Source organism: Equus asinus, chromosome 14 (assembly GCF_041296235.1).
Source record: "Equus asinus isolate D_3611 breed Donkey chromosome 14, EquAss-T2T_v2, whole genome shotgun sequence".
NCBI lineage: Eukaryota > Metazoa > Chordata > Mammalia > Perissodactyla > Equidae > Equus > Equus asinus.
In genome coordinates, this window is record NC_091803.1 from 2,421,279 (window position 1) to 2,448,499 (window position 27,221).

Consider the following 27,221-nt stretch of genomic DNA (forward strand, 5'->3'; position numbering starts at 1 on the left):
AATCTGAAAAAGTCTGGACTTTTTTTCCGAGAAAAGTGTAGGTATACACATGCAACACGATTTCCGGGGCTCTGAGCTGCGTGGCCGGTGTCCTTGGAGGCAGACTGGGCATCCGTCACTGGTGCCACCAGCCCGGCACAGGCTCCTGTCCAGAACCCGGGGCACGGGCTTGCTGTGCGGGCAGAGGCCCCACTGTGCGCCTTAGTGGGGCAGTCCCCGTGAGACCTGGGCTGGCTCCAGGGGAAACCCTCGGCTGGCAGACCCTGGCGTGACAACCCAAGCTGTAGCCGGCTCTGCAGAGACCTCTGAGCGGTCCCAGCGCCCAGCTCTACCCGGGGCCCATTTCCCTTCCCAGGCAGCCCAGGGGCTGTGCACGGCTGGGCCGCTGATTAATGGGACCCCAGAGCTGGAGGAGATGATGCCAGGGGTCTCCTTTGAAATCCCCAGGGGGACAGATTCCCCAGGGCTCCAAACCCCAGCCTCCCGCCGACGTCACCGGTTCATCCAGGGAGCGACCCAGAACACAGCGGCTCACTCCTGACTTCTTTCCTTCCACCTCATCTTATTAACAAACATACAACCCCCGCCGGCGTGCTGGGGCCCGGCTGCAATCCCTCGGGGTTGGGGGGGACCCCAACCACAAGCTCTTTTCAGCTCTTTCCCCCCTGCGTGGCTTACCTTCACCCGTCCTTGTCCCCTCCCACCCCCCCAGATTACAAGCAAGCCGAGAGTGGTCATTGTGCCAGGCCTGAGAATCCTGAAGTCAAATAAATATAAACCCATCAGCAGACCTTTCACTCTGGGACTCTCTTCCAGCCACGTCCGTCCCCTCGGCTCCGAGTGCGTTACGAGGAAGCTCGGCCTCTGAGTGGGAATGCGATTGCCTCGGCCGGGGGAGAATTTACTGTTTAACTTGAAGCAGGATGGAAACAGACCTTTCGGCTCTCGCATCTCGCCGCGTGGCAGTTTATCTGGCCCCGAGGGACCTCCGCTGACCCTCTGGAATCACGGCCTCTCCAGACCCAGCGCGCGTCCGACTTGTGCCTGGGGCTGTTCTGGAGGAAGAAACATCCCTCCCGGGCTCCTGGAGGGCCGCTCTCTGTTTTAAAAGGCGTCGCGCTCCCTGGCAAGCCCAGATCTCGGTGGTAAAGATGGATTACTGTGAAGGGAGGAGAGGACCAGGCTCTGAAACTATGATTGCTCCTACATCTGTTCGGAATTGCTCTTGGCTGCAAGTAACTGAGAACCGAAACAACAACCATTTAACGCAAGGTAAGAATTTATTTCAGTCTCATATAAAGGAAACCCAAGCAGCAGTCCTGGGCTCCAAAGTGTCATCAGCCACTCTGACTCCTTCTATCTTTAAATTCTACCATCCTCTGTGCAGGGTTTCCATCCTCAAGGTCACCTCAAGATCCAAGAGGACTGCTGGAGCTCCAGCCATCACATCTGTATTCCAGACAGGAAACTGGAAGAAGGGCTGTTTGTCTGCTTTGTCTCTTCTCCTTCTCCATCCTTGCCTGACATTTCCTTGATTACCCTAGCTTCAAGGGTGGCAGGAAACTATGGTCTTTGAGCTGTGCCTCATTTGGCCATGCCCTATTGGGTCCATACTTGAGAAGTTTGCATCAAGGAGAACAATCTAGAATCCACAGGGCCTTTGCTACCCACTGTGGAGGGAAGCACAGCTTTCTTGCAGCCCCCCAGCTGCTGGGCAGTGGGGAGCCAACCTGCCAGAGGGCCTTAACCCCCATGTTCTCTCCCTCATGCTGGATGAAGCCGGGCCACATGTGGGAAGGCGACACACACTGAGAGACAGAGAACAGTGTGCTGGGAGGGCTGGAGTCGAGGGACACAGGGGCACAGACAGCGAGACCCCCGGGCAGCCTCTGAAAGGACGGGCCCGTCCCAGGGTGACCGTATAATTTATCGTCCAAATCAGGACGCCTCCCAGCCGAAGGGCAGCTGTTAGCGATCACGCCCAGACCCCGAGCCCGGTGTGAATCAGGCCCGTCCTGGGAAAGCCGGACACATGGCACCCTCCCTTGTCCTCCTTGGGACCCGGGGCCTGAACCCAGCCTGCAGGTCAGGAAGGTGGCGAGAGCTGAGAAACTCTGCAAACTATCAAATTAAAAAAAAAAAAAGAGGTTGAAAACAAGGAAATGGAGAAGTTTTAATGCAAGAAAGATAAGAGCATGGTGCACGTCCCCCTGTCCTGCCTGGGGACGTGCATCTCACGTGTCCCAAGGGCTGAGGGGTGCCCTGGCTTTCGGGGTCCCTGCCCCACAGGGAGCACACCTGTCCCATGCATTACATTCAATTGCTGCTCCGGCTCCCGACGGGCCGCTGGCCTCGGGCCTGGCTGCGTGTCCTTTGAGGGGCCCCGCCTCCCCGCTAATGCCAGCAGGGCTGGACCGCTCAGCCAGGTCAGCCCTGGGCGGAATAAATACGCCTTGCTCCCTCCCGAGCGCGTCTGTCCCCACAGCTGCACCTGCTCCCTGGGGCTCCCTGGAGGGACTCCCCACCGGGTAGACCGAGCCCCCAGGCCGGGGTGGCCCTGCGGACAGCAGGATGCTCCCTCGCCCCCACGGCACTGCCCGGTGGTGGGGGGCGGTCCGGACACCCCTCCCGAGCCCCCGCTCAGACTCAGGGCTGCCGCGCCTCACAGCTGGTCCTCGTCGACCCAGACGGTCTTGCGCTGCTCCTCGCCGATCTTGTCCTTGATGACGCGCAGCAGCTCCTCCACGCTGCCCCACATGTCGGCCTCCACCGTGGCGTACAGGCACGGCAGGGCCTCCAGCTCCTTCTCCTTCAGCCGGCACAGGCGCAGGAACTCCTCCTCCGTCTCGGGCCGCGGCAGCATCTTCCTGCGGGCAGAGGGCGGGGGGACACGCGGGTGGCTGTGGCGTGGCTGGGCTGGGCCCCGCGGCGTGGGCCCACTGTCTGACCCCCGGGAGAACCTCGGGAAGTGGCGCTGTGCCCACCTGGCCACCCCGTGCCGGAGGCCTCCCCAGTCCTCCCACTGAGTGCCCCCTCCCCTTCTGTGTTTCTCCATCACGTCCACCGCCTCTAGCACGCTATTAGTGCATCTATTCTGTTCCTGATGCAAATCCCAAGAGGTCGGGATTTAAGAAAAGTTTCTTTTTTAACTGTGGTAAAATACACACAAAATAAAATTTGCCATCTTGCCAATTTTTTAAGTGTACAGCTCAGTACTGTCGAGTTTATTCACGTCATCAGGCAACCATCTCCAGAACGTGTTCATCTTCCCAAACTGAAACTCGGTCCCCATGAAACGCTGACTCCCTCTTCTCCTCCCCCAGCCGCAGGCGCCCACCCTTCTACTTTCTGTCTCTGTGAATTTGATGACTCTGGGGACCCCACAGAAGTGGAATCACACAGTATTTGCCCTTTTGTGACTGGCTTATTTCACTTAGGATAATGTCCTCAAGGTGCATCCATGTGGTAGCAGGTGTCAGAACCTCCTTCCTTTTTCAAGGCTGAATAGTATTCCCTCGTCTGGATGGACCACATTTTGTTTATCCATTCATCCGTCGATGGAAACTGGGGTTGCTTCCACCTTTTGACTACTGTGAATAGTGATGCTATGAACATGGGTGTGCAAATATCTCCAAGACTCTGTTTCTGATTCTTTCTGGTATATACTCAGAAGTGTAAGTGCTGGCTCATATGGTAGTTCTATTCACGTTTTGAGAAACTCGCACACTGTGTTCGATAGCAGCTGCACCGTTTTACATTCCCACCAATGGGGCACCAGGCTTCCAATTTCTCCCCAACCTCACCAACGCTGCTCGTTTCTGGTGTTCGGACAGCAGCCATCAGAGTGCGTGTGACATGGGGAGGTGGGGATTTCTGTCTCCTTTGCTCATTCATGGGCTCCCTGGTGCCTGGCACTTAGTAGCTGCTCAGGAAGTAGTTGGGGAGAGAGACCTCTCTCAGTCCCAGTTGCAGTCGTGTGCGAGGCGAGGTGGGGATCAGAGACAGATCATGCCACGTGACAGCCAGGCCCCAAACTGCAGTATCACCCCGATTCCTCTCTTCCCATTGAACCCCATAGCTAACCCTTCAACAAACTGCACAGGCTGGACCTTGAACAGGATCCAGAATCGGCCCTCTCCTCATCGCCCCCCAGAGAGGATCTGCGTCCCAGCTCTCGCCCGGGTGGTCGTAACGCCTGTGTCCACACGGCAGCCAGAGCAAGACTTTTAAGTCCTGCATCCGATCACGCAACTCCTCTGCTCACAACCTTCAGTGGCTCCCGTCTCACCCAGACTAAAATGTCACATCCTTCCCACGGCCGACACGGCCTGGCATGGTCTGGACCCCCGTCGGCTGCAAGGTCAGCTCTCACTGCTCTGTCCATCGCCCACCACACTCACCTCCTCTGGTCTGGCCCCTTCTCGTGGTCTGGGTGCCAGCTGTGCCCTCTGCCCGGACTGCATCTCCTGCAGCACCTGCCCGGCCCCCCTATCCGCGGCAGGTCTGCTCTGACGTCAGCTTCCTGCCCACCTGGTCCCGCAGCGCCCATTCCTCCCTCCCAGCATCCGTCCCCTGGACATGATCTATGAGTGTGTGTTCCTGTCTCCATTGCTGGAGGTCAGGGGCCATGTCCACCCTGGACTATGGTCCGGCCCTCAATAAGGATTCACTAAAGGGACAAGTGGGGTGGCGGTGGGTGTGGGGCTGACACAGCCAGCTGTTCTTGGTGGGAACCCCAGAGGCTTGAGGGGTGGGAGGGAGAAGGAGGGGTGCTTTAGGGCCCGGGGGTCTCGGAGCCTTACCTGAACCTCTTGATGTTCTTCTCTGACACCCGGATGAGGAGCACGATGGGGTAGATGCTGGACCTGATCAAATCTTTGGTGCAGTTGATCCCGGCCTCCAACAGACAATGCTTGTTCTGTAAGCACAGCGGCCGGCGGTGAGTAGCGGGGTCCCTCCTCCAGCCTGATGGGTGCCTGGGGCGGGGCCTGTGATGCAGGGTCAGGCTCACGGGACAGAGACAGGGGGCGAGAGCCCTGAGTGCCACCTTGGCTGAAGTGGGGACCGACCCAAGGCGACGCCAACTCTCCACGAGACAAGGCCCCCACCCGTCCGGACACCTGGTCCCCCTCTGCTGTGCACGGCGACTGGTGATGGCAGAGCTGAGGCACCCAGCCCGAGGTGGGTCAGGCGGCATGAGTGAGTTTTAGTAAAAGTCAAAATGAGCATGGAGGGCGCCTGCTATCCTGCTTGGCCCAGGAAGCCATCCTTGGTACTCGGCACAGGGTAGAGAACTCCTAAAAGGGGGGCGGGCTGTGGGCCCTGGGTGAATCTGCAAGGTCCTCAACCAGGGTTCCCCGTGGCCCATGGGCTCGTCATTTCTACAGAAGGACAATCTCTGTTTTGCTGAAGGCGTCACTTCAGAAACAAAAACCCTGCATCAAAGTAGGACATGAATACAGCAAAGTGCACATGTTCCTGAGCATACAGCTCAGTGCATTTTCACAAACTGAGCGAGCCCGTGGGACCAGCACCCAGGTCCAGAGGTGGGGACGACCAGCCCCAGAGCCCCCCATGTTCCTTCTGGTCACTGTCCCCTCCCCGCCAGCGTGGTCACTATTGGAACTTCCAACGGCATGGATCCGTCGGATGGAATCACCTTTTCGGCTAAAACTACCTTGGCTCCAGCCCGGCCACTCGTTTTCCATGCCCTCCGGCTGTCAGATTCCTGAAACCCCTGGCACCCACGTTTAAAACCAAACCAACCGCTCAAGGCTGGCTGACGGCTCTGCCTGTGCTTTCCTCTGAGTGAGTGACAACACGGGGAGGGCGCGGGAATGACTGTCAGCTGGACAACAAATGAGGAGTTCCTAGCTGGGCTCCCGCTCCTGCCACCCTCAAGGTCACTGCCCACCGCGGAGCAGACCCCCCAGTCTCTGGGACAGTGCCCAGCTGCCATGGGCTGGAGCCGGGCTTTCATAAAGCCCCAGAATGAGAAAGAACTCGGTGTGCAGGGCCGATAAGGGTCACCCGGCCTGGCTCCAGAAGACTCTAAATTGCATGCAGACACCTCTCCTGCATCGCGGCCAATAACCCTTCAGATGCTCCATTTTCCCTCGTTTGGCGAACACGATACCTGTCACCCACCCGCCTCTCGCTGTCTCTTGCCCTGACACGCTCGCTCTCTATCTCTGGCCCTCGTTATCACAGGCAGACACACACAGGCCTAAACAACGCGAACTGGAACACCTGCATCAGGAAGTCATCGGAAATAGAAAGTGGTTTCAAAATATAAATGCACGTCAGGGCCCGGAGAACGAGGGCGTGGAGAGAGACAGTTAATACGGGGCAGATGAGCGCGACAGGGAAAAGGAGAAAGTGTGCCTGGGGCAGGTGGGGGGGATGTGAAAGCAACTCTGCATCTGGCCCTCGTCCACGGCCCAGGTGATCGGGGGGGTGTCACCCCCAGCCAGACTCCCAGCCCCCATCTCACCTTGGCTGCCACAGCTTCAATGTTGGCGGGAACGATGCATTCAAAAGTGTTGGGGTTCTTCTCCCGGGAGTAGATGATGGTCTCCGTCTTCTGCTTCCTGAGGAACTCGTCTCTGGTGACAACATCTGCGGAGAGACGGGCCAGTCCTGAGAGCGGGACAAGGTGGTCCCATCAAGGCTCTGCCTCCCCCTCCTGGGCTCGACAGAACTCTGTGTCCAATCCCCTTCTGGCCACGTTTACATGGCTCCTGTCTGCTTCACTAGACAGCGAGGCTTCTTGAGGGCAGGGTTGAAGTCACGCTTCTTCACACTCCCCACGGCAGCCCACGGAATAGGTGTAGGGTAAACACTCATGGTTTGGCTTCTCGGCAATAAGTTTCATTACAAGGTAGCTCAGGCACCGTGGTGCAGTGTCGATCACCAGTCGCCCATCATGAAGGACTTCCTGTTCCATCCATCTGTCCACCCATCATCCGTCCATCTATCTATCCACCATCAATCCATCTATCCATCTACTGCTCATCCATCCACCTACCTATCCATCATCAATCCATCCATCCATCTATCTATGTATCATCTATCCATCTATCCATCATCCATCCACCTACCCACCCATCATCCATCTACCCATCATCCATCCATCTATCCATCATCAATCCATCCATCCATCTATCTACCTATCATCCATCCATCTATGCATCATCAACCCATCTATCCATCTACCCATCACCCTTCCATCTATCTACCCATCATCCATCCACCTACCTACCTACCATACATCCATCTATCTATCCATCATCAATCCATCTATCCATCTACCCATCATCCATCCATCTATCTATCCATCATCCATCCACCTACCTGCCTACCATCTATCCATCTACCCATCATCCATCCATCTATCTACCCATCATCCATCCACCTACCTGCCTACCATCCATCCATCTACCTATCCATCATCAATCCATCCATCCGTCTACCTATCATCCATCCATCTGTCTATCCATCATCAATTTATCCATCCATCTAACCATCATCCATCCATCCATCTATCCATCATCAATCCATCCATCCATCTATCTACATATCATCCATCCATCTATCCATCATCCATCCATCTACCCACCCATCATCCATCCATCCATCTATCCATCATCAATCCATCCATCCATCTATCTACCTATCATCTATCCATCTATCTATCCATCAATCCACCCACCCATCATCCATCCATCAATCTATCCATCATCAACCCATCCATCTATTCATCTCCAACCATCCATCTATGTATCCATCCATCCATCCATCCCACCCATCTATTAATTTAATAATTCAACATTTATTGAAAACTTACTAAGGGTCAGGCATTAAGAATAAAAATATGATGAAAATATAGCTGTTGTACTCGAGGACCTACAACCTAACTGGGGAGAAGAATGTGGGACACAGATATAACTTAGTAGGTGCAGTGAAGGGCTACTTATTGTAGGAGCACTGAGGAGGTGTGGGGGGAAAGGGGAGCGGGCAGACTTCCTGGGGGAGGAGTGCTCCATCACTCACTTGCTGGGTGACCCTGAATACGTCTTTAACCTTTCCGGGCCACAGGTTCTCTGTTTGTGAAGGAGGAGGGTGGGGAAAGGCCAGGACTGGCTGGCCGGGGGGAGCCCACATCAGCCCCTAGTCCAGCGTGCACGCTTACAGCGTGGTGGAAGTGAACCGGAAGGGATCTGGGGTGAGCCAGCAGGCGAGGAGCTCTGGGGGAATTCGGGGGAGGGAGGAAGCCTCGAATTCCTGCCCTGACAGCGCCCAAGGCCAGCTGGCCATGAATGCACCAAGGGGATGACGGGATGCATCTGCAGAGTTCAGGGGCCCAAGTGGGATTTCAAGTCAGGCTTTTTACCAAGCTTCCTACAGGCCAGGGCGTCAGCTGAAAAGGCGTGGAGCCTCGGGGGGAAATGAAGTTCCTCTCCTGGAGCCTCCCTGGAGGGCATATGTGGCTCCTGGGGGTGCACACCCCAAAAGGGTTCCTGCACCCAATAGCTGGGCCTTGGAGGGCCGTGCAGGCACATGGGCCCTGTTGAGAAAGGAGGTGGGCACTCCGGTGGCTGCAGCAGCTGGCGCTCAGAGAGGCTGGGCCCCTCGCAGGCCACCTGCCTCAAGGACTACCATCCTTCCTGCCCACCAACCACACCGTCTGCTGAGGCCCTCCTGGATGGGGAGGGAGCACGCTGCGGGGGCCACAGAGCCCCACAGAGCCAGTACCCTCAAGCCCTCGGGAGCTTCAGTGCCAAGATTCAAGGCCGTGGACCTGGGAATCCGTGTGGACCCAGGAGGCGGGTCTGCTCCTGCTTGGACCCTTACTGTGGGGCTTCCTGAGAAAGGTCAGCGGCAAGGGCAGGGGTTCAGGCTCACGGAGGCCCATCTGGGCCAGGGATGGTGCTGACCGCTGGTTCTCAGCCTGGGCCCCACGTGAGAACCACCGGAGGCCTTTGCATAAACTACGTGCGTGCAACGGAATGCTTCTCAGCAGCAGGAGGAGCGACGACACAAGGGATCTCAGCAACATTATATTGGGTGGAAGAAAGAGGCACACAAACGATCCCACACGGCATGATTCCATTTATAGAAAGTTCTAGAAAATGCAAACTAAGGTGTGACAGGAAGCAGAGCAACGGTGCCTGGGGCAGGAGGTGGAGGGAGGGACAGGATTGTAAAGGGGCGCTGGGGAGCTCTGTGGGGGGATGCAATGCTCTCCATCCTGGTTGGGGCCGTGCTTGCAGGAGTGTACACACTCGTGTAAACTCATTCAAGTGCACACTTACAATAGGGACATGTTGTTGTATGTAAATGGTACCTCCAAAGCTTGCCTTAAAACATTGACACCTCTACTTCTCACCCATTAGGATGTCTATTATTAAAAAAAACCCAAAACAGAAAATCACAGGTGTTGGTGAGGGTGGGGAGAAAGTGGAAACCTTGTGCACTGTTGGTGGGGTTGTAAAATGGTGCAGCCAGTGTGGAAGAGAGTGTGGCAGTGTCAAAATTAAAAAAATAAACATAGAATGACCACGCGATCCAGCAATTCCACTCCTGGGTGTACACTCAAAATTACAAAGGGCAGAGACTGGAGCAGATACTCGCACAGCCGTGTTCACGGCAGCACTATTCACACGGCCAAAAGGTCAGCAACCGCAGTGTCCACTGGCAGATGAATGGATAAAGGAAATGTGTCCATCCATGCAGTGGAATATTGTTCAGCCTTAAAAACGAAGGAAGTTCTGACAACACGCTCCAACGTGCATGAAACTTAAAGACAATATGCTAAGCGAAATAAGCCAGTCCCAAAAAGACAAATAGCGTGTGACTTCACTTGCACGAGGACGTAAGAGTCATCAAGTTCACAGAGACAGAAAGTAGAAGGGTGGGTGCCAGGGGCTGGGGGAGGGGGATGGGAGTTAGCGTTTAATGGGGACAGAGTTTCAGTTTGGGAAGATGGAAAGTTCTGGAGATGGGTGGTGGGGATGGCTGCACAACAATGTGAATGTGCTCCACGCCACTGGATTGCACACTTACACAGGGTTAAAATGGTAAATTTGATGTTTTCTTTATTTTGCCGTAACTAAAAAAAAACACCCCAGACACCTGACATTTAATTGGTCTGGGGTGGGCCTGGACACCCACAGTTTTAAATACAGGCGATGCTGAGGATGATTCTAGAGAACGGCCAGGATTGGGGCTCCACGCTCTGCCGTGCAGGGTACTATCATCGTCCCCCAGGCACACACGAGGACGCGGAGGCCCAGAGCTATAGGGTGGCTCGCCTCCTGCCTAAGGGCCCAGAGTGGGGACCCCAAGTCGAGTCTCCTGGCTGACCCCATGACCTTTGCCCTGTCACCCTGCGTGTAAAATGGGGAAGACAAGGTCTGCTCTCCTTGCTCCCGGGGCTGCTGTGGGACAGAGGCAACTCAGAGAGGGGGGCCGCAGGAACTAAGGCTGCATTCTCCCCCGACCCGTCCACACCCAGCGCTTCTCCAGCCCCGAGGCGACGTGACATGACACCACGTGATGGAGGAGGAGGGGCGGTGGGTGGGCTCCCGGGGCGGCGTGGGGCGCTCACCTGGCTTGCACATGGTGAACTCCATGGCACCCCCCGAGTTGAGCAGCTTCTGGACCAGCGCCTTGGCCAGCATGGTGGGCGTGAAGAGGACGGGCCGGCGGCGCTCGCAGTAGAAGGCACGCACCAGGCTGTAGGGGATCAGGCTGAACTTCTTGCCGAGGTCGCTCTCGGGGTCCAGCTCTGGGAGAGGACAGCAAAGGACCTGCTGTGAGACCCTTGCCCGCCCGGCGGGGGTGGGCGGCACGGAGACCCTGGGTGCCCTCTTGGGAGCCTTGAAAGTGTGTCGGCTGACTGCAAGCCCACGGGTTCAGGATACCCTTTGGCCATCCCCAGAACGTTGATGAGGTGACCCGTGGGCTGGGCCCCGTTCTGGGAGCTGTGGTGACAGCGCTGACCCAGGCAGAGGGGGGCCCTGCCTCTCGGTGCTTTTGTGTCAGGGGGTCGGTGGTGGCGGGGAGCAGACAGAGGTGTGTAACGCACACACACTGATCACTTTGGCCGGCGCTGGGCTCCGAAGAAGGGGCCTGGGGCAGGACGGTCAGTGATGGCTTCACTGAGGAGAGGCAGGGACTGAGTCCGGCACCCAGAGAAGGAGCCCGGCGAGGAGAGCTGGAGCAAGAGCGGGCCGGGCAGAGGGCAGGGCGGATGCAAGGAGAGCGAGACCAGCGGACTGTCCCTTTACTCCACCCCGCCCCCCGAGCCCCGCCAAGCCGTCCCAGCCCTGAAGCCCCAGGTCCTCCTGTGGGAGGAGGGCTGGTTTGCTGGGCACCGGGCGGCCCCTCGCCAGCTTGATGAATGGCAAGAGGCATGCAGAGGGGAGAGAAATCACTAAGTGACCACCTGACAGCAAACAGGTCCAATTAACGTGGGCATCTGGGCTCACACCAACCATAGCCAGTGTTAGTTAGGGGCGAGCTTGGCGGGACACCGCCCCCGGGGGCTGTGTGGTCCTCCCAGCCAAGGCCAGGCAGCTCATCCCCAGGTGGTATCCCCCATTTTGAGGAAGCACACATCCCAGTCCCGTTGAAGGGACCCATGTGGCCCACCGGGACCTGTGAGGCCACGGGATCTGCAGGAGGTGGGGAGGGGCCAGGCAGCCAGCACCCTACCTTCCTGCTTCTCGGTCAAGAGCTTGGTGGCATCCAGCGAGGACCGGGCCAGGCTCCCCAGCGGGCTCCCCGAGACGATGCGCACCCGCTCGTTGCTGTTCATCCGTTTGTACTTGTTCTCAGACCTGCTGACGAACTGGAGGACACAGGGTGGGCAGAGGACGGCTTCGAACCGGATCGAGCCGCCTCCACCCGGGCTCGGGGAGACTCTGTTCGGGTCCCAGCTCTGCCCCTGGGGCCAGGGCCAGTCGCCTCCCCTGTACAAACAGGAGACACCCAGCAGGTCGCCCGAGTCCTTTGGATGTTGGGGATGTCAGTGTAGGGAAATGAGCGAATGAAGGCCACTCTCTCCCCCACAACCAGGCAGGAAGCCTGCTGGGGGCTGGCCCTGAGCAGACCCTCAATGAGGCCCCCCGATAATCCTTCTGCCTTCTGGGGGACCTGTGGGTGCAGCCCACGTGGGCCCACGGGCACCTGGAGTGGCCCAGCTGTGCCAGCCCCAGCTCCCAGCCCACAGACTGCCCGCCTGGTGTGTGCGCGCAGAATGACTTCGTCTCCTGCGACACCGTGCTCTCCACGCCCCCTGCCTCGGTATCCCCGAGTCTTCCGGTGGGGGGAGGCCTGTTTTCTTCTACAACTCAGAGTTGGGTCCTGGAGGGTGGAAAGGGACGCCCCAGCGGTGGGCATGGAACCGGGCTCCCGCCATACTCCATGGGCTCCTTTGGGTCTCACCATGTCCTCCTTCTGCATGGACCAAAGTCCAGGAGCCGGGGGGACCTCAGACTTTGCCAGGGCTCCCTTCCACCTCCGGGAGTGTCTTTCTGCTACCTGTCTGTGTCTACCTGGGTTTTAGGGTCACACCATTAACCACCTCTTGGGGTTCCCTCTGTTCCATCATAGGATGGAGCGGTGGAGGGGTCATGCTAGCTCCACGGAGGCCAACATAGGAATAGCCTCAGGGGGCTACATCTTAGTAATTACTCCCTCAGCTTCTGTCAATTGGTGATGGAGGAAATGGCCACACAGAATGCTTCTGCATTTATATGAAACTGTTTCTGAAGTTATCCTCCACTATGCTGTTCGATGTCTTTTGTATAATGGTCCATGCCCCCCCCCCCAAAAATTATTTTAGAATTAAATACAAGGGAAAAATTCTTTCTGGTCCTGAAGAGCTAAAACGTTTCTGTGGTCAGAAAAGATTTAAAGAAGCTGCTGGGTTTCCCTTTTTCCCTTGGCTGCCAGGATGCTCAAATTTAATGTTCCATCTGAGGGACGGAACTGACCTGGATATCTGCAATGTTTACTGATACATTGTTTCTGATTCTTCTTTTAGTATTTGAACAATCGAGTTGCTTAAGTATCTTTTGGCCTCAAATCTTTTCATGACAGCAGGGTTTGCTACTGTCTCCCAACCTGTCACCTGGATAAAATGTTGTGGGAGATATGAGGTGCTGTGAAAAGGTGCGAGTGGTGTGCAGACGCAGAACACCACTATTCTGATACAGGCTTCTCTTCTGGGTAGGGAGAGGGCAGAGCCACAGCAAAACGGGGTTGAGAAGTCAGTCGGCGCTCTGGGGAGCTTTACCTGAAGGAGCTGGCCAAAGAGGAAACTTGCTCGCGAGAGGCGGGGGCTGACCCGGGGGTCACTGGTGGAAAGCGGCTCTTCAGGTTGCAGGGTGTTCTGAAATCAGTTCAGCCATCGGTCAGACCGCTGGGCTGGGCAGGATGTGCCAGCACACTGACGCCATGGGGAAGCAGAGACATGCCCCCAGACCCGCTCCGTGCTAAAGGCGGAGGAGCCCCAGGCACGGGTCAAAGTGTTCCAGATGGGGAGCAAGCCCGGAAGGGTACGAGGAGCCCCGAGACTTGTTCCAACAGAGACCAGAGACGGCGGAGGGAAGACCTGTAGCCCAGCCAGACTGAAAACCGGCTGGGCCATCACTGTCGCTTTAAAGTCAGAGGCCGTGGGAGGACAGAGGGTGGGGCTCCTTCTGGAGGGGCGTCCCACTCCGGAGGCACCAAGTCCCCTGAATCCATCGTCCCAATTAGATTAATGGCTCTCACTTGTTATCCCTCAACAGAGACCCCAGAGGTGGTTTGAAGCCAGCAGGGCCGCTGGGTGACCTACCCGGAGGGTCCTCAGGGTGTGGTGGGCCGTGTCCGCCTCCTCCCGGCTGCCCTTGTGCATCAGACGCTGCAGCTTGACCAGGAGGAGCTGCTGGGCTCTGGGGAGGCGAGAGGGGAGGGTGAGGCTCAGGGGTGAGCTCGGGGAGAGGGTGTGTGCCCGGCCCTGCGCAGGGTGTGAGCGTTGAGCCCCAGGGGCACCCCAGGGAACACATGGTGCCTTGAATCTGGTCTTAAATCCTTCCTCCAGTGCTGACTCTGCGGGGCCGTGGCAAAGTCACCTAACCCCTCTGACCTCAGTTTCCCCATCTGTGAATCTGGTCTGCTGATGCTGACCTCGCAGGGCTGGCCTGAGCAGCTTTCCAGACACCTGGTGTGTCCAACCAGGGGAGGCGGATGCTCAGCCCTGGGCGGCTACTTACGTAAAGAGGTTGGGAGATGGCCGCCTGTAAAGAAATGACTAGGGAACCCAAAAGAGCATAAAACTGAAGCTGTCCAGGAACGACAGAAAGGAGGCGCTCTGAGATTTACTGGTGAAATGGGATTTTAGAGAGCAGCATCCCCGGAGAGCCTTCCAGGAGGAGTGGGGAACGGGGGACCTCACTGGTCAACAGGCACAGGCTCCCCCTCCAGCCCCTTTGCCGAGCTCCACACCCCACAGCCCCGCCCGGGTTCCGGCCTCACCGGCTGTAGCTGGGGATGGTGCCCATGTCCAGGTCGTGGTCCGTGAAGGGGTCAACCCGCGCGCATAGCCACTCGTGCCTGTCCTGGTACATGGTGTCGCGGACGTGGACCACGTCATCGCACTTCAGGGACATGGAGCAGGCGTCCAGCTGGCTGGAGATGTTCAGGTTCAGCCGGATGTAGAAGGAATCCCCCGACGTGATCAGGCCTTCCTCCATGTCCTTCAGCAGCTTCCGGTATCCTGTGGCAGGAGAGCAGGTCAAGGATGCACCAGCTGTCCATCGGCAAAGGGCCTCCTGTCACTAAGAGGCCACCAAGAACAAACTCCCTCACTCTGTCACCCCCAGATAACGCACCCACATGATACACTCCTCTTAGAGTTGGTGGCTAGAAAAAAGCCTGTCCCCCCTGATCAATGAGCAGTGGGTCACTTATGGGTTTCCCTTTTTGCCTTGGCTGCCAAGAAGCTCAGAGAGAAATTCTGTGCCAGGTTGCTGCAAATCTAGAATCTTTGTACAGTCTCCAGGCCTTTCCCACCATCACACGGCATGCGCTTGATTTTTGTTTTTCTTTAATTGCTGCACAACTTATGTACAGTAAGCTGCATACATTCTTAAGTCTTCAGTTTGATGAATTTTTGCAAATGTGTATACCCGGGTAACCACCACCCAGAACCCTCTCTCCTGTCCCCTCTCTGTTAACACTCTTCACGGTAACCACTCTCCAGGCTGGCTGTGCCTCACTCCATAGAAATGGAACCAACAGTATGTGCTCTTCCACGTCTGGCTTTGATTGCTCAGTACTGTGTCAGTGAGATTCGTCCGTGATGCTGCAATGTAACACCCTGCGTTCTTTTTCATCGCTGTATAGTATTTCACACGGTGTTGATTTATCCTTTCTCTGGTGTGCACATTTGTGCCATTTCCAGTTTTTGGTTATCATGACTAACTCTGCTATGAACCTTCTCACACGTACGTATCTTTTGGCGGACATATGTACTCATTTCTCTTGGATACAGTCAAGAGAAGCGGAACCCCCAGATCATTGATTATGTATATATTTAGCGTTAGTTGATATTGCCAAATGGTTTTTCAAGGTGGCAGCACCATGGCAAATGTTGTTTTAACCTTATTTAACCCAGTTGTCTTTTAGGATAAATTTTAACAAATCTCTATGGAGGGAAGCAGGGCCTAAAGCATGAAAGCAATAAAGGCAGCAATGTGTACGTCTGTGACATAAATCTGTAATACAAACCCCAAAATCAGTGCCACAAGCAGAGAACCGTGTAACATAGTGGGGGCTAAGACGGCCCAGAAAGAGCTTGTCGAACATATACCCCACACATGCCAGGGAGATCTGAGCCAGCAGGCTGTCTGATCAATGTGTGTGGAGAAATGGGGGGTTCCCAGTCGGGTCCTTCCCACCCAGCTGGTCGGGGTCAACAGGCAGCGCCATCTGAGCTCTCCGCCACCTGGGCGGAAACGCCCTACCAACAAGGCTCTGCCAAAAGCATCCTTTCTTTCACTGGATTCCAGACTGCGGGCTATGCTGCTGGACAACTCGGGGGGCACTGTTCACATTGTGTCCCGTGGCACTGCTGGCCAGTGGGCAGGGCACTGCCCAGAGACTTTCTGCTAGGCTGCAAGGCCAGGCCCGGGAGAGGGCGGGAGTCTGGGTCCTGTGTTTGGGAACAGAGCATCATTATCATCTTCTGCCCCGACCAGGCCCTGCTGGGAAGGAGCAGGGACGAGCAGGCGGCCGTGGGAACAGCTAAAGAGAAAGTGGCTATTTATGCTCTGTTGAAACATTCATGAGCGCTGGTGGTTAAAAATAAGATCCAGCTGCAGAGATAATCATGCAGGAAAAAACCCAGAGGTGAGAATGAGAACTCAGACGCTGGCAAATGGAAGACAGAGCTCAGAGCTCCCTGCCGGGGAGTCTTGGCCGAGAGAGCAGAGGCAAGATGCAGAGGCTGCCGGGGGCCAGACAAGCAGGTGGGGAGAGGCCTGGCTGTCCTGCAGCCAGGAGCTCAGAGTAAAAGGCCCGGCCCGCGATGCGGCTCAGAGGACCTGCTGGTGCCGGAGTGGCTAGCCCGGAGCCGTGGCCCACATCCCGGCTGAGAAGCCCGAGAGGGCATGCAGACTTCAGCCTGGTGGGGAGAGGGGCAAGGTGGGCCAGGCCGGTGTGCAGCCATGGGCTGGGGGCCCCGGCCCCTTCCTGCCGGGTCCAGCAGTCAGTCCGCTGTGGCTCAGTGTGCTGCTTGCACCAGGGCAGGTGTGCGCACCTGTGCTCAGGTGCGTCTCCCTTCCTGCCTGCTGTCCCACGCCTGCCCATCAGATCCTCCAGAGGGAGCCAGGACCAGCTCATCCATCCCGCTGAACGGACAAGCAAGATGAGGATGTTTGTCCAGGGTCCCGCCCCACCTGGCGGCCTCACAGCTGTGGCCAAGGGCAGGAGCGCACGGCAGCCTCACCTTCCTGGTTGACCTTGTAGTGCAGAGTGATGGGGCCGCTGCACCTCTGGATGGTCCAGTGCGCCTCCTCCTTCGTGCACGTATCCAAGGGGACGCTCTGCTTCTCGCCTCTGATGCAGCCTTCTAGCTAGAGAGCAAAGACACACTGTTTTTCCTGGGCTCCGCGGGGCAATGAAAGCCTCTCTCCCCCCCACCAACTAGTTCAGCGATGCCCACAAGGGAAGAAAGCACCCCTCTTAAACGGGGGCTCTCGTCCACCACCCGGGGCACGCGTGAGCGGGTGTCTGCACGTGGCACGTGCACAGGCAATAGAAACACAAGCGAGGAGCTGCAGAGAAAGGCCTGGAGAGGGACTTGTGGCGAGCAGCTGATGGCCCTGCCACCTCCCAGCTCCCTCCTGCTGGCCGGGAATCCGCAGCTTAATGCAAGGCTGCGGGTGGGGGTGGGGGCTTGTCCTCTGTCAGCAGTAGGTGTGCAGACGGTGTGCAAATGGAGGGAAAGCCACGGGCGCTTAGGCTGGCCTGCCACCTCCCCCAGCCCCAGCCCCTCACCAGCAGCAGCTGTTGGCCCTCATGCAGGCCCGCCTTCTCGGCCAGGGAGCCCGGCTTGACCGAGTGGACGAAGCTCCCACGCGCGTTGCCCCCGAGCAGGGTGAGCTGGGAGATGAGACCGTCGCCGTTCAGCGTGGTGTGCTGCACCGAGGGCCCGGGACCCCGCACGTGCCCCACGGATGTGACAGACGGCCGGAAGGGTCTGGGTCAGGATATAAAAGAGTGGTTAGGTGGCTGTCATGAGGACACCGCTTCCGGGACACAGCAGAGGGCCGGACTCAGGGCGCAGCCTCCTGGCTTCCTCGGACGCCCTGGGAGCAGCAACAGCAGCTGCTGTCAGTAAGAGTTGCAACTGGCTCCTGCTGTCAAAACACAGACAGGAAGCTGAGCCGCCCTCCTGGCCGCAGTGGCCACAGGGGGACATCATCACTGTGAGACCTGAGGTCATGCACAGGGCTGACCTTCTGCATCGGCTGGGCTGCCCGGGTGCACTGGCTACCCTGCTCCTTCTCGTGGACCAGAAGGGCTGCTGTGGGTGCGGCCCACTGGGCTTTGATGGGTCACAGGTGGGGCCCGGGCCAGTGGGACATGGGAGTCCCCCTACCTTGGCTCTACCAGGCTGTGTGGCCCGGGGCAAGGCCCTTCCTCTCTGGGCCTGATCAGGGTCAGGCCAAGTGACTTCTGACTCTGAGACTCTGATTCTAGAATTCAGGGGTGACATGGATGGTCCACTTTGTGGGGGACCCAGAGGGTGAGTGGCCTTTACCCTGTCCCCCACCCTGGCTTCCCCTTTCCCATGACCATGGTACCTTTCTAGAGAGAACTTCCTGAACATGAGGTTGACCTGCTCCAGGTCATAGGCGTCCAGGCCCTCGGACTGGTGGGAGGAGGAGGAGGAGTGGATGGAGGGGGGGCCGAAGGAGTAGCGCTCGTGACTGTCATCTGCAAAGGAGTGAGGCGCCCGTCAGGACCTGGGAGCGGCCAGGGGTGGCCCGAGGGTGGCCCCTGGACTGGCTGGGATGGCCAGGGGAGGCGGGCCAGGGTCCTGGCTGCAGGCTAATCTGGTGGCTCTGGCCCCTGCCCCTCCCTGCTAGCCTCCTGGGAAATTCTAAGCACCCCGTCCCCCAACACTGGGCGAGGAAGCTGCGTCAGAGTCAGCTGGTCCCTGAGGCCCCCCAGGGGCATAGGGTCGGGTCTTTGAATCCTCTCCAAGAGAGCTCGTCTCCTGCCTCCAGCAGTCCCCTCTTAGTGGGAAGTGTCACCAGCAATCAGGATCTTAAGACTCCTTTTTGCATCTGGAAAAGGGGTCTCCATTAGCAGGTGCCGGTCCTGGTTTGTAATCGGGGTCCGTATTTTCATTTTGGGACCACCTTAGGTCTCACCACCATCTACCGGCTTCTTGGCCTATGGGATGGGGCGGGGCTGGAGGAGCAGAGTCTGGACCGAGCACAGAAGCACCCCCTCTCTCCTGAACTCAGTGAGACCCCGAGGACCCAGGGAACGACACCCCCTCCACACAGTTCAGGCTGCTGGGATGGACAATCTGCAAACCCTGCTCTGGGCTGATAACAGAGGCTTCTCTGCACAGGGAATCTGTCCCGACATTGCAAAATGCTTTGGACGGCTGCCCAGAATTCTCTCCCCAGCTCTCCCCTTTCCAAAACTCCTTCAATTCTTCTTATTACCCAGCTTCCATTAGGTGCTAACCTCTCTTTAACACTTGATAGCTTCTGATGGTCCCCAATTAAGGAGAGCCACTAATCTTCCAGTTTATCTGCTGGCAGCTGAGCTGGCGGGGGGTGGAGGCAGCGTTGGGGGAGCCCCAGAACCGAGGGGGCTGGCAGGCCACACCCAGAGGATTCAGAGCCAGGCTCCGTGCTGCTGGCTCTGTGGGGGCCAGGGGACGCTGCCACCATCCTGAGGCACCGAGCCATCTCCTGAGAGGCCCGAACCCTTCCTGCTCCCCTCGCTCCTGCCCGCCCAGTCAGATGCTCTCGGTATGTGCATTGGCATCTGTCATCCCCACTGGTCCGCAGCTAGACTGCCGCAGTCTCTGCCATAGCAAGGACTTGGGGACATCTTTGTGTTCTGTGCATCTGTAACAGGGCCTGGCAAAGTGTGGAGGCTCAAGGTCTGCTGGGCTGAACTGGGCCTCCCTGGCTGTAAGGGGTGGTGGCCGGCGCCACGCGCTCACTGTCTCCCTGGGGACTGAGCCCTTGTTCCTGGCTCTCTGCACGGCGTGTTCCGGGGCCAAGGGAACAGCCCCTCCATCGTAGGGGATGGCCGTTTTAGGACTACCACACACGCTCCATCTCCCCGGTGCCTGCCCGCCCCACACCTCCAACTTCAAGGGAAGAAAAGGAATCCTAATTGCCACTCCCCCCTCAATTCTAGCCTCCTCCCCCATTCCTACTGCTCGACTCGTTCGGGCTGGTTAACAGAGGGATTCTTAGGTGGTCTCCTTGCTCCCAGCCCACCCTCACTCTACTGCTCCTGAATCTCGCCAAGGCTCTGTTTCTTCATCCCCCAAATGGGGGTAACAATAGATTTCTGCAAACAGTTGCTGAGAGTCAAAGGGGACCAGGCACGCAGGGCGAGCGCGGCCGCAGCGCGTGGCTACAATCATGAGAGCCGCTCTCTTAAAAGCTCAGACCTGACTCTTCCTGCTCGGCAGCTGGATGGCCCCAACCGCCTCCAAGACAGAGGACGGCTCCTCAGGGGGCCTCCGGCCCAGGCAGCGCATCACCAGCGCCTACCTTCCGTGTGCACAGACAGCACTCGAGCACTGCTTTCTTGGGATCTGTCCCACACAGTTTCCTGAGGACCCACTATGTGCAGGTCAGGGTGCGGGCAATGCAGCCCCGCTCTTGTGGATGGCAGGCAGCCCCTGCACCTGGAAGGCCTCCCACATTTGCCAGGTACCTACCGTCGAGGTCTAGGGCATCGAATCCACCGCTGTCATTGTCCTCTTCGATCGTGCTGCAAGACACAAGGGAGGGACGGGGGGGAGCTCCTGTGTGCATGCACGTGGTCAAGGGAGGGGGAAGATTCTGGAAGGTTCCGGCCTTCTGAGAGGCCTTGTTTCTCAGAGGGCGGGGTGGGTGGGAGAGGAAGGTCAGCGGGTGGGTGGAGGATCATGGACCAAGGGGGGGTTGGACGCTGTGCTAGGAGGGCAGGGCGGCCCCGGCAGCCTGTGGAGGCCACATCGGCCAGTGTGCGGAGCGGCAGGAAGAGCTGGGGAGTAGAGTGGCCGACAGCCCGCCTGCGACTTCCCACTCACTCTTCTTTGACACAGAGAAAGAACTTCATAGCCATCTGTGCTCGGATGGGCTGCACTGCGTGATGGGCGTAAAATCAAGGAGCCCCCTGAGATGGCACTGGATGGGAGCTGTGGGTCCAGCCCTGCCAGAAACCACCCAACGGTCTCTGACTTCGACTGTGATACGCCAACTATCTGGCCGATCGGAAACGTCTGGATGCCCAAGTGTACCTCCACTGTGGTTATACTAGTCGGGGGCTCTGACGGTTTACAAGAGGTGGGTGGGGGGAGAGGGAGCAGGAAGGGAGAGGCCATTCATAGTGTCAATCAATCTTTGGGAGAAAAAGCCAAGCCCCAGGGTCATTGCAATGAGGAACTTGATTTCTGGGCAGCAGGGGGCAAAGTGACGTAGGTTTTGTCATTGGATAGCTAGCTGGGTGACTCTGGGAAAGCCACACGCCCTCTCTGAGCCTCAGTCTTCTCCTTATAAAACGAGCACCATCCTGCCTACCCTTCCAGGTTGCCTCACGGACAGCTGAGTTAGTGAGTGTAGAGTGGCCCCTGAGGGTTCCAGGAAAACATCCCACCTCCTCCCTCCACCTGTCACCCACCTCCGAGGAGGCGCGTCTTCCTTATAGCGTCTGACGATGGAGTCGTTTCCTGGGGGCTCGGCAGTGATAGACATGATGCTGGAGCGGCTCCGATGGGGCTGCTTCAGACACACACACAGACGTGTTACGCGCCTCCGCGGGCATAAATATTATATACACAGGGACTAAATTTAACTCAGATGCGTCCCCGCCTCCGAGGCAGGCAGTGTGGGCACAGCAAGCTGGTGTTCAGCGGCGACCTTGGCCGGAGAAGGCGCGTGCTCAGCCTGGGGAGGCTGCAGCCGCCGAGCTGGGTGCACATCTGCTCGCACATCTGCTTGCCTCGGGAGGGGGCAGGGAGGATGCGGGCGGGAATCGCCGAGGCTCAGGGGCCTCACGAGCTTCGGGAGCACAGGCTGAGCTCCATGTCCCCTGGGCTGCGCCTGCCTTGGCACTTGCTCTGGATGAGAGGAAGACCTGCAGGCGTGGGGTGGTGGGGGCAATGGATGCCACCCCCCTGGACAGCATGGCTGCTGGAGGGTGACCCTCTGGAACAAGGCCCACTGGCTCCTGGCAAGGGCTGCCTTAAATAAAAGGCCTGGATTTCGCCCCCAGAGCTGCAATCAGACAGGAGTCACTAGTGATCAAATCTCGCCTCCCCAGGGCCTGATTTTGGCAGCTGAGCTGACAAGCTTCCCAGGGCTTCCCCTCAGGGTTAGAATTTCCAATCCCACACCTTCTGCTGCCTGGCTGCGGGGAGTGACACTGGATCAGTGGTTGGGACCCTGCCAGGCCCTGCCCAGGTGTGCTGGAGCCGAGGCTGGGGGGTGCTGGACCCGGGGGGTGGGGGCACTTTGCTCTGCACCATTTGAGGCTCCAGCTGCTGACGCCCCCGCCCGCCACCCGCCCACCCGCCTCCCCAGGCTGCTGGAGTTGCCAGGGGCTGAGAAGTTGCCGCAGAATTTTCATCCGCCTGTGCAATTCACTACAGCCCCTCGGAGGCCCATCTCTTCCTCCCACCAAGTGTTAAATTGGGAGAGGAGGCGGCAAGAAGGTGTAAATACATCGTGAGGCTGTGGAAACATCTTTAAATAAACATAAGGAGGGCCTGGGCTGCAGCCCCAGAAGGGGGGTGATGCTGTTCACAGGCTGGCTTGGAGAGGGAAGCTGGCGGGGCGAGGGGAGGCAGGGCTGGGGCCTGAGCCGGAAGGCGGATGGTGGGGGGACCACGGCTTACCATCTTGGAGAATGAGTTGGTGATGGGCAGGGATCTAGAGGAGCTGGGGCTGATGTCCACACCTTCTTCTTCATGTCCTCTCCCTGTCCTCGTCGAGTCGGGGCAGGATGCAGAGAGGGAAAGGGGATTTGAAGGGCACTGAGCACGTGGGAGCTGTCCTCTCTCCCATGGGGGTTTCCGTGCTCTAGTTTCCCCTTCCGACTGTAGGCTCCTGAAGGGGAGCCTGGTCTTGTTCACCAGCATGCCCCTGCCCCCAGCCAGGGCCGGGCCCAGGGTGGCCTCAGTCAAGGCTGGAGGCTGTCATTTGTCTCTGAGGACCCAGGTGGCGTCCCCAGCTGGCACTCTGGGTGGAATAGCAGAAACTGGGAAGGCATGTCTCTCGTGGAGCAGGGACTGGCCCTGCCAATCACCCCATCCTCAAAACGGATCCCACTGTCCCTACTAAATGGGACTGGCCCATCACGGACTGAGGCCAATGAGGGCACTTTGTCGCCTCCTCAGGGAAGGCCCGGCACCCCTCCTGCTCCTTCAGGGCTGTCTGGGGCTTCCTGCACATATCTCTTGGCCCTCGTCTTGCTGCAGAGGAGGGGCTGGCTTTCCCACCCGCGTGCCACGCCTTGCTGAGCATGCACGTGTGCGTGTGGTGTGGGTCCACAGACACACATGCACACATCTACATCTGTGGCCAGCTCGAGGGACGAACTGCATGTTGCACATTCCTGACCCCGGTGCCTTGCACTAGGCACCCAGCAAAGGCTGGGTGAGGAGCGAAGCCCCATCATCCTGCTGCCCCTTGCCCTCTTCTTGGCACAAATGCCCTCTCTACTTCCCACAGGCCTCAGGCCCTTCACGCCTCCCTTCTGAGGAAGCAGCTCCTAGCGACCTCTGATCCAGCCGCAAGGGAAGTGGAGGGCACCCAGCTCTGGGCTCCACCTTCCCTGGGTGCCCCACCTCTGCCCTCCACCAGGCCCAGGGAGGGCGGCCTACAGCCCAGATCCTACCCTTCACGCCCCTGCCTCCTCACCGCCCCTCGGGCGGATGAGGTCCATGAACCCGCCATGTCCGTCCGCCCTATCAACCTCTGCAGTCTCACGCCCAGCTCTGTCCCGCTCTGAGCTTTTCACACTGTACTTGCCGGGCCCCATGTCCCTGTCTCTGCTCCCCGCTCTGTTCTGGGTGCCCTTCTGGAGACTGTGTCCATTGGCCAAGAGTCTCCCTTTTCCAGTCCCGGTCTAGATGTCCCCTACTTGACATCCCTTCTCTATCCTTTTCATCCTTCCTCCAACCACTGTCTCGTGGGCATCCAAGGCACTTTCTACTCCTCACTGATGGCCCTGCCTGAGTACTTGGACCTGCCGGCACCTGGCACACAGCAGGTGCCTGATTCACCCGGGCAAACCCCCGCTGGCCATTGTCACTCCCAGAGTCCCCGTGAGAGGACCCTGGAGACAGGGTGTCTTGGAGAGCCCGGGGCTCACAGGTGACCTGGCTGCCTCCCACGCCCGGAGTGCCCGGCCAAGAGCCTGGGAGGAGGGTGGAGCAGTCCTCTGGCTGACAACCCAGGAGCAGAAATGCAAAGTTCAGCTGAAGCATCAGGGCCTCTGAATGGAGGCACGGGGAGGGGCAGGGTGGCCGGAACCACAGACGCGAGGTTTCCACGGTTGGGGCTCCTGCCCCTTCCGATGACAGTGAACATTAATTACTATCTGGATGCCCTGCCACTCAGGGGTCCCCGAGGCCCAGCCCAGGTTCACTTGGCAGGATTGACGGCCACGATGGGAGAAACAGATGGACCGAGAGAGTCAGAGTGACAGACAGGAGAGGGATCTGGGGGTCTCACTAACCTTGAAAATCTGCTGTGCGCTTCAGGCTGATGGGAGATTTGGCTCTCTGCAGCTGAACAAGTGGAGAGGGGAGGAGAAAAGACAGAGGACACACATCAAACACGGCCTGAGACACATGTCACCAGAGCGAAGGAAAAAATGAACGGAGGCGAGTGCGTGCTCCCTCGTCCCGTGGCCGCCGGATCACAGGAGGCCAGCGACGCCCGTCTCCGGGAGTGGCAGTGGCTGGCACAGACAAGCTCTCCCTGGGGGCTGTGGTGTGGCTTGGAGGGTACAAGGGCAGAGACTGGCAGAGGGGGACAGAGCGAGCGGGAGTGGGAGGCTGAGCAGAATCAGGGAACGACGCAGGGGACTTTTCAGGAAAGGACAAGATTTGCAGGTGGCTGCCCGGCCACCCTCAGCACGAGGCGACAGCAGTGCCCCAGCTGGCCTCCAATGTGCTGTCCTGGGGCTTCTGGCTCCACGTGCGCAAAGAGGGGGTGGGGTAGAAGCACTGTCAGGCCCTGTTGGTCACGGCCGCTCTCATGCGAGATGGTCTCACTCATTCACTCACTCAATGGTTCATTCCTCATCAGGGGTCAGCCATGTGCCATGGAAGGCACTAGAGACTGAGCAGGGCAGAGGGGGTTAGCGCTGGCTGCTCCCCCAATGGTGCCTGTCCCCAGCCATTAACATCAGTGAGCTCGTGACAGGCACTCGATACTTATTTGTTGAACAAACAAAATGAACTGGGAAATAATGCTGATTTCATCCTCTCTCTCTTTCTCCTTAACTTCTGTTACATTTACACGAGATGAGAGAATTGGTAAAGATGAGTCCAAAGCATGGGCTGGCAACATTTCTGTCTCTAGGGCTGAAACGGGTCGAGTCGCGTGTGGGGTCTGAGACCTGCACCAGAACCACACGTGGCCGTGCTGGGTCCTCGCCGGTCCGCAGCGGGGCTCCCAGCTCCCCAGGACCCCATCTGGCAAGAGCCTGACGGTGGTGGCGGAGCCACGCCCCCTCCGCCACACGGTACCTGGATGCCTTTCAGATTCATCCTGCGCTTGGGCGGGTGGTAGGGCAGGAAGTATCTGCTGTCTTCCGGCGACTCCTCTGAGGTGGAGGAGTCGTCAGCTTCCTGGCCGTTGGTCCTGGGGCTGGCGTCCCCAAAGTTCTGAGAGATGATGGTCACTGGCAGGTTCCTGGGCAGGCTCTGAAGACAAAGACAAAGCCAGTGCCGGGGACCGGGCATGAGGAGCAGCCGCCAGGCAGAGGAACAGCTCTGCTAATGGTGCCATCATCCCCTCAGGCACCCAAGCTTGCAACCCAGGACGGCCTGCTCTTTGTTCCTGACCCCCAGCATCCACCTGGACGCCAAGGCTTCTCAGTCTGGTGCAACTCTCCTCCTCACGAGCCTCCTGTCCCTACTCACCTCCTGCCAGGGGCCTGGGGCCACCCTCGTCTTCATTTACAGCAGTAAAGGGATTGCCCCCTAGATCTGATATGTCACCATCATATTTCCAATTTTCAGCCCTGTGCCCAAGCTACAAATGTAAAAAATATTGCCCAACGACGGAATAATGATAAAAACAGTGCCTGGGGCTGTCCTAAGTGCTGTATGCTCACTGTTTGAAGCTGAGGTGCAGGAACACGAAGTAACTTCTGGGTGACCCCCCAGAGCCACACGACACCCTCATGCTACAGACCCAGAGCCGTTTGCCTCACCTCCCCGCATGAGAACCTTGAAGGTCCCAGAATCACCAACAACAAAGGTCCTTAGCCCACAAGGCCGCTCTGCCACCTCCTGCTGCCCCCTCTGGCCGCATCTCCTGCCTGTCCCTGCCTCCCGCTCCACAGATGACAGAACTGTCCATCGTGGCCTGTCGACAGCATGCCACATGCGTCATCTGCTCATGCTGTCCCCACGGCCTGGAATACGAGCCCCATCTCTCCTCTCCTAACCGGGTTGCATCACAGCTTTCATTCGTTTATTCAGCAGGTGTCCCCGATGGACTCCCCTGTGCCTGGCACCGTGTGAGGTCCTGGACAAACAGACGGGCCTTCATGGAGCTACTGCGTGATTACAAACTGTGGGAAATGCTCCAAAGGCTGAATGCATAACACAGAAGCTCCTGGTTTTCATGACGGGGGCCAGCGAAAGCCTCGCTGAGGAAGTGACATTGCAGCCACGGCCAGACGGGGGGCAGAACTGGGCCAGGTGGAGTCAGGGGGACAGCATTCCCAGTGGAGGCCCTGAATCAAGGGCTTCTCCTAGAGGAGGTCTGTCCTGAAACCCCGAAGGAGCGGAGGCCTCCTCCCCTGGGCTCCCAAGCACCCTTTGACTTGTCGTTTATTATCTCGTGTTGAAATGTCATGTTCCTGCATTTGCCTCCAGGGCTGGATTTGTGTCCTCTGGGGAGAGGGGCTGCGTCTTATCCCGGCCTCCCCAGGCCACTGACTAGTGGTCGTGACCTCAGGCAAGTTGCTCAGCTGCTCGGGTCTGGGCTCCTTCCTTGGTAAATGAGGCCGGTGATCGTACCATGGCAGCTGGACAGTTGTAAGGGTGAGATGAGATCATGCACAGAAGGCCCGAGCATGGCACCTGCACAGGACAGCACTCACACCCCCAGTGACAGCAAGGACAGTACCGTCAGCTTTGACAGCAGCATTCGGTCATTGCTGAGCACCCGGGGCCCTGCTGTGACATGCACTCTGAACTTCATACTGCCCATAAATGACAGTTTCCTCATAGGCACTAG

General features: G+C 58.1%; 1 protein-coding gene across 4 annotated transcripts in view; it reads right to left on the reverse strand.

Annotated features, from left to right (window-relative positions):
- Positions 1-1,262: 1,262 nt before the first annotated feature.
- CARD11 (caspase recruitment domain family member 11) overlaps positions 1,263-27,221 on the reverse strand; it is a 114,785-nt gene continuing 88,826 nt past the window's right edge. The window contains exons 11-26 of one of the 4 annotated variants that reach the window (XM_070484131.1): positions 25,499-25,675; positions 24,481-24,532; positions 22,637-22,719; positions 21,421-21,518; positions 20,477-20,529; positions 18,360-18,492; positions 17,551-17,752; positions 17,000-17,126; positions 14,527-14,767; positions 13,847-13,943; positions 13,304-13,399; positions 11,719-11,854; positions 10,610-10,789; positions 6,494-6,618; positions 4,803-4,988; positions 1,263-2,867 (exon numbers count right to left, since the gene is read on the reverse strand). In XM_070484131.1, coding sequence (XP_070340232.1) covers positions 2,235-2,867; positions 4,803-4,988; positions 6,494-6,618; positions 10,610-10,789; positions 11,719-11,854; positions 13,304-13,399; positions 13,847-13,943; positions 14,527-14,767; positions 17,000-17,126; positions 17,551-17,752; positions 18,360-18,492; positions 20,477-20,529; positions 21,421-21,518; positions 22,637-22,719; positions 24,481-24,532; positions 25,499-25,675 — 2,619 coding nt within the window. In that variant the 3' untranslated portion in view covers positions 1,263-2,234. Of the gene's footprint in view, positions 2,868-4,802; positions 4,989-6,493; positions 6,619-10,609; positions 10,790-11,718; positions 11,855-13,303; positions 13,400-13,846; positions 13,944-14,526; positions 14,768-16,999; positions 17,127-17,550; positions 17,753-18,359; positions 18,493-20,476; positions 20,530-21,420; positions 21,522-22,636; positions 22,720-24,480; positions 24,533-25,498; positions 25,676-27,221 lie in introns of all 4 variants that reach the window. The other 3 variants (XM_044747093.2, XM_070484133.1, XM_070484132.1) reach the window with 3 other exon arrangements.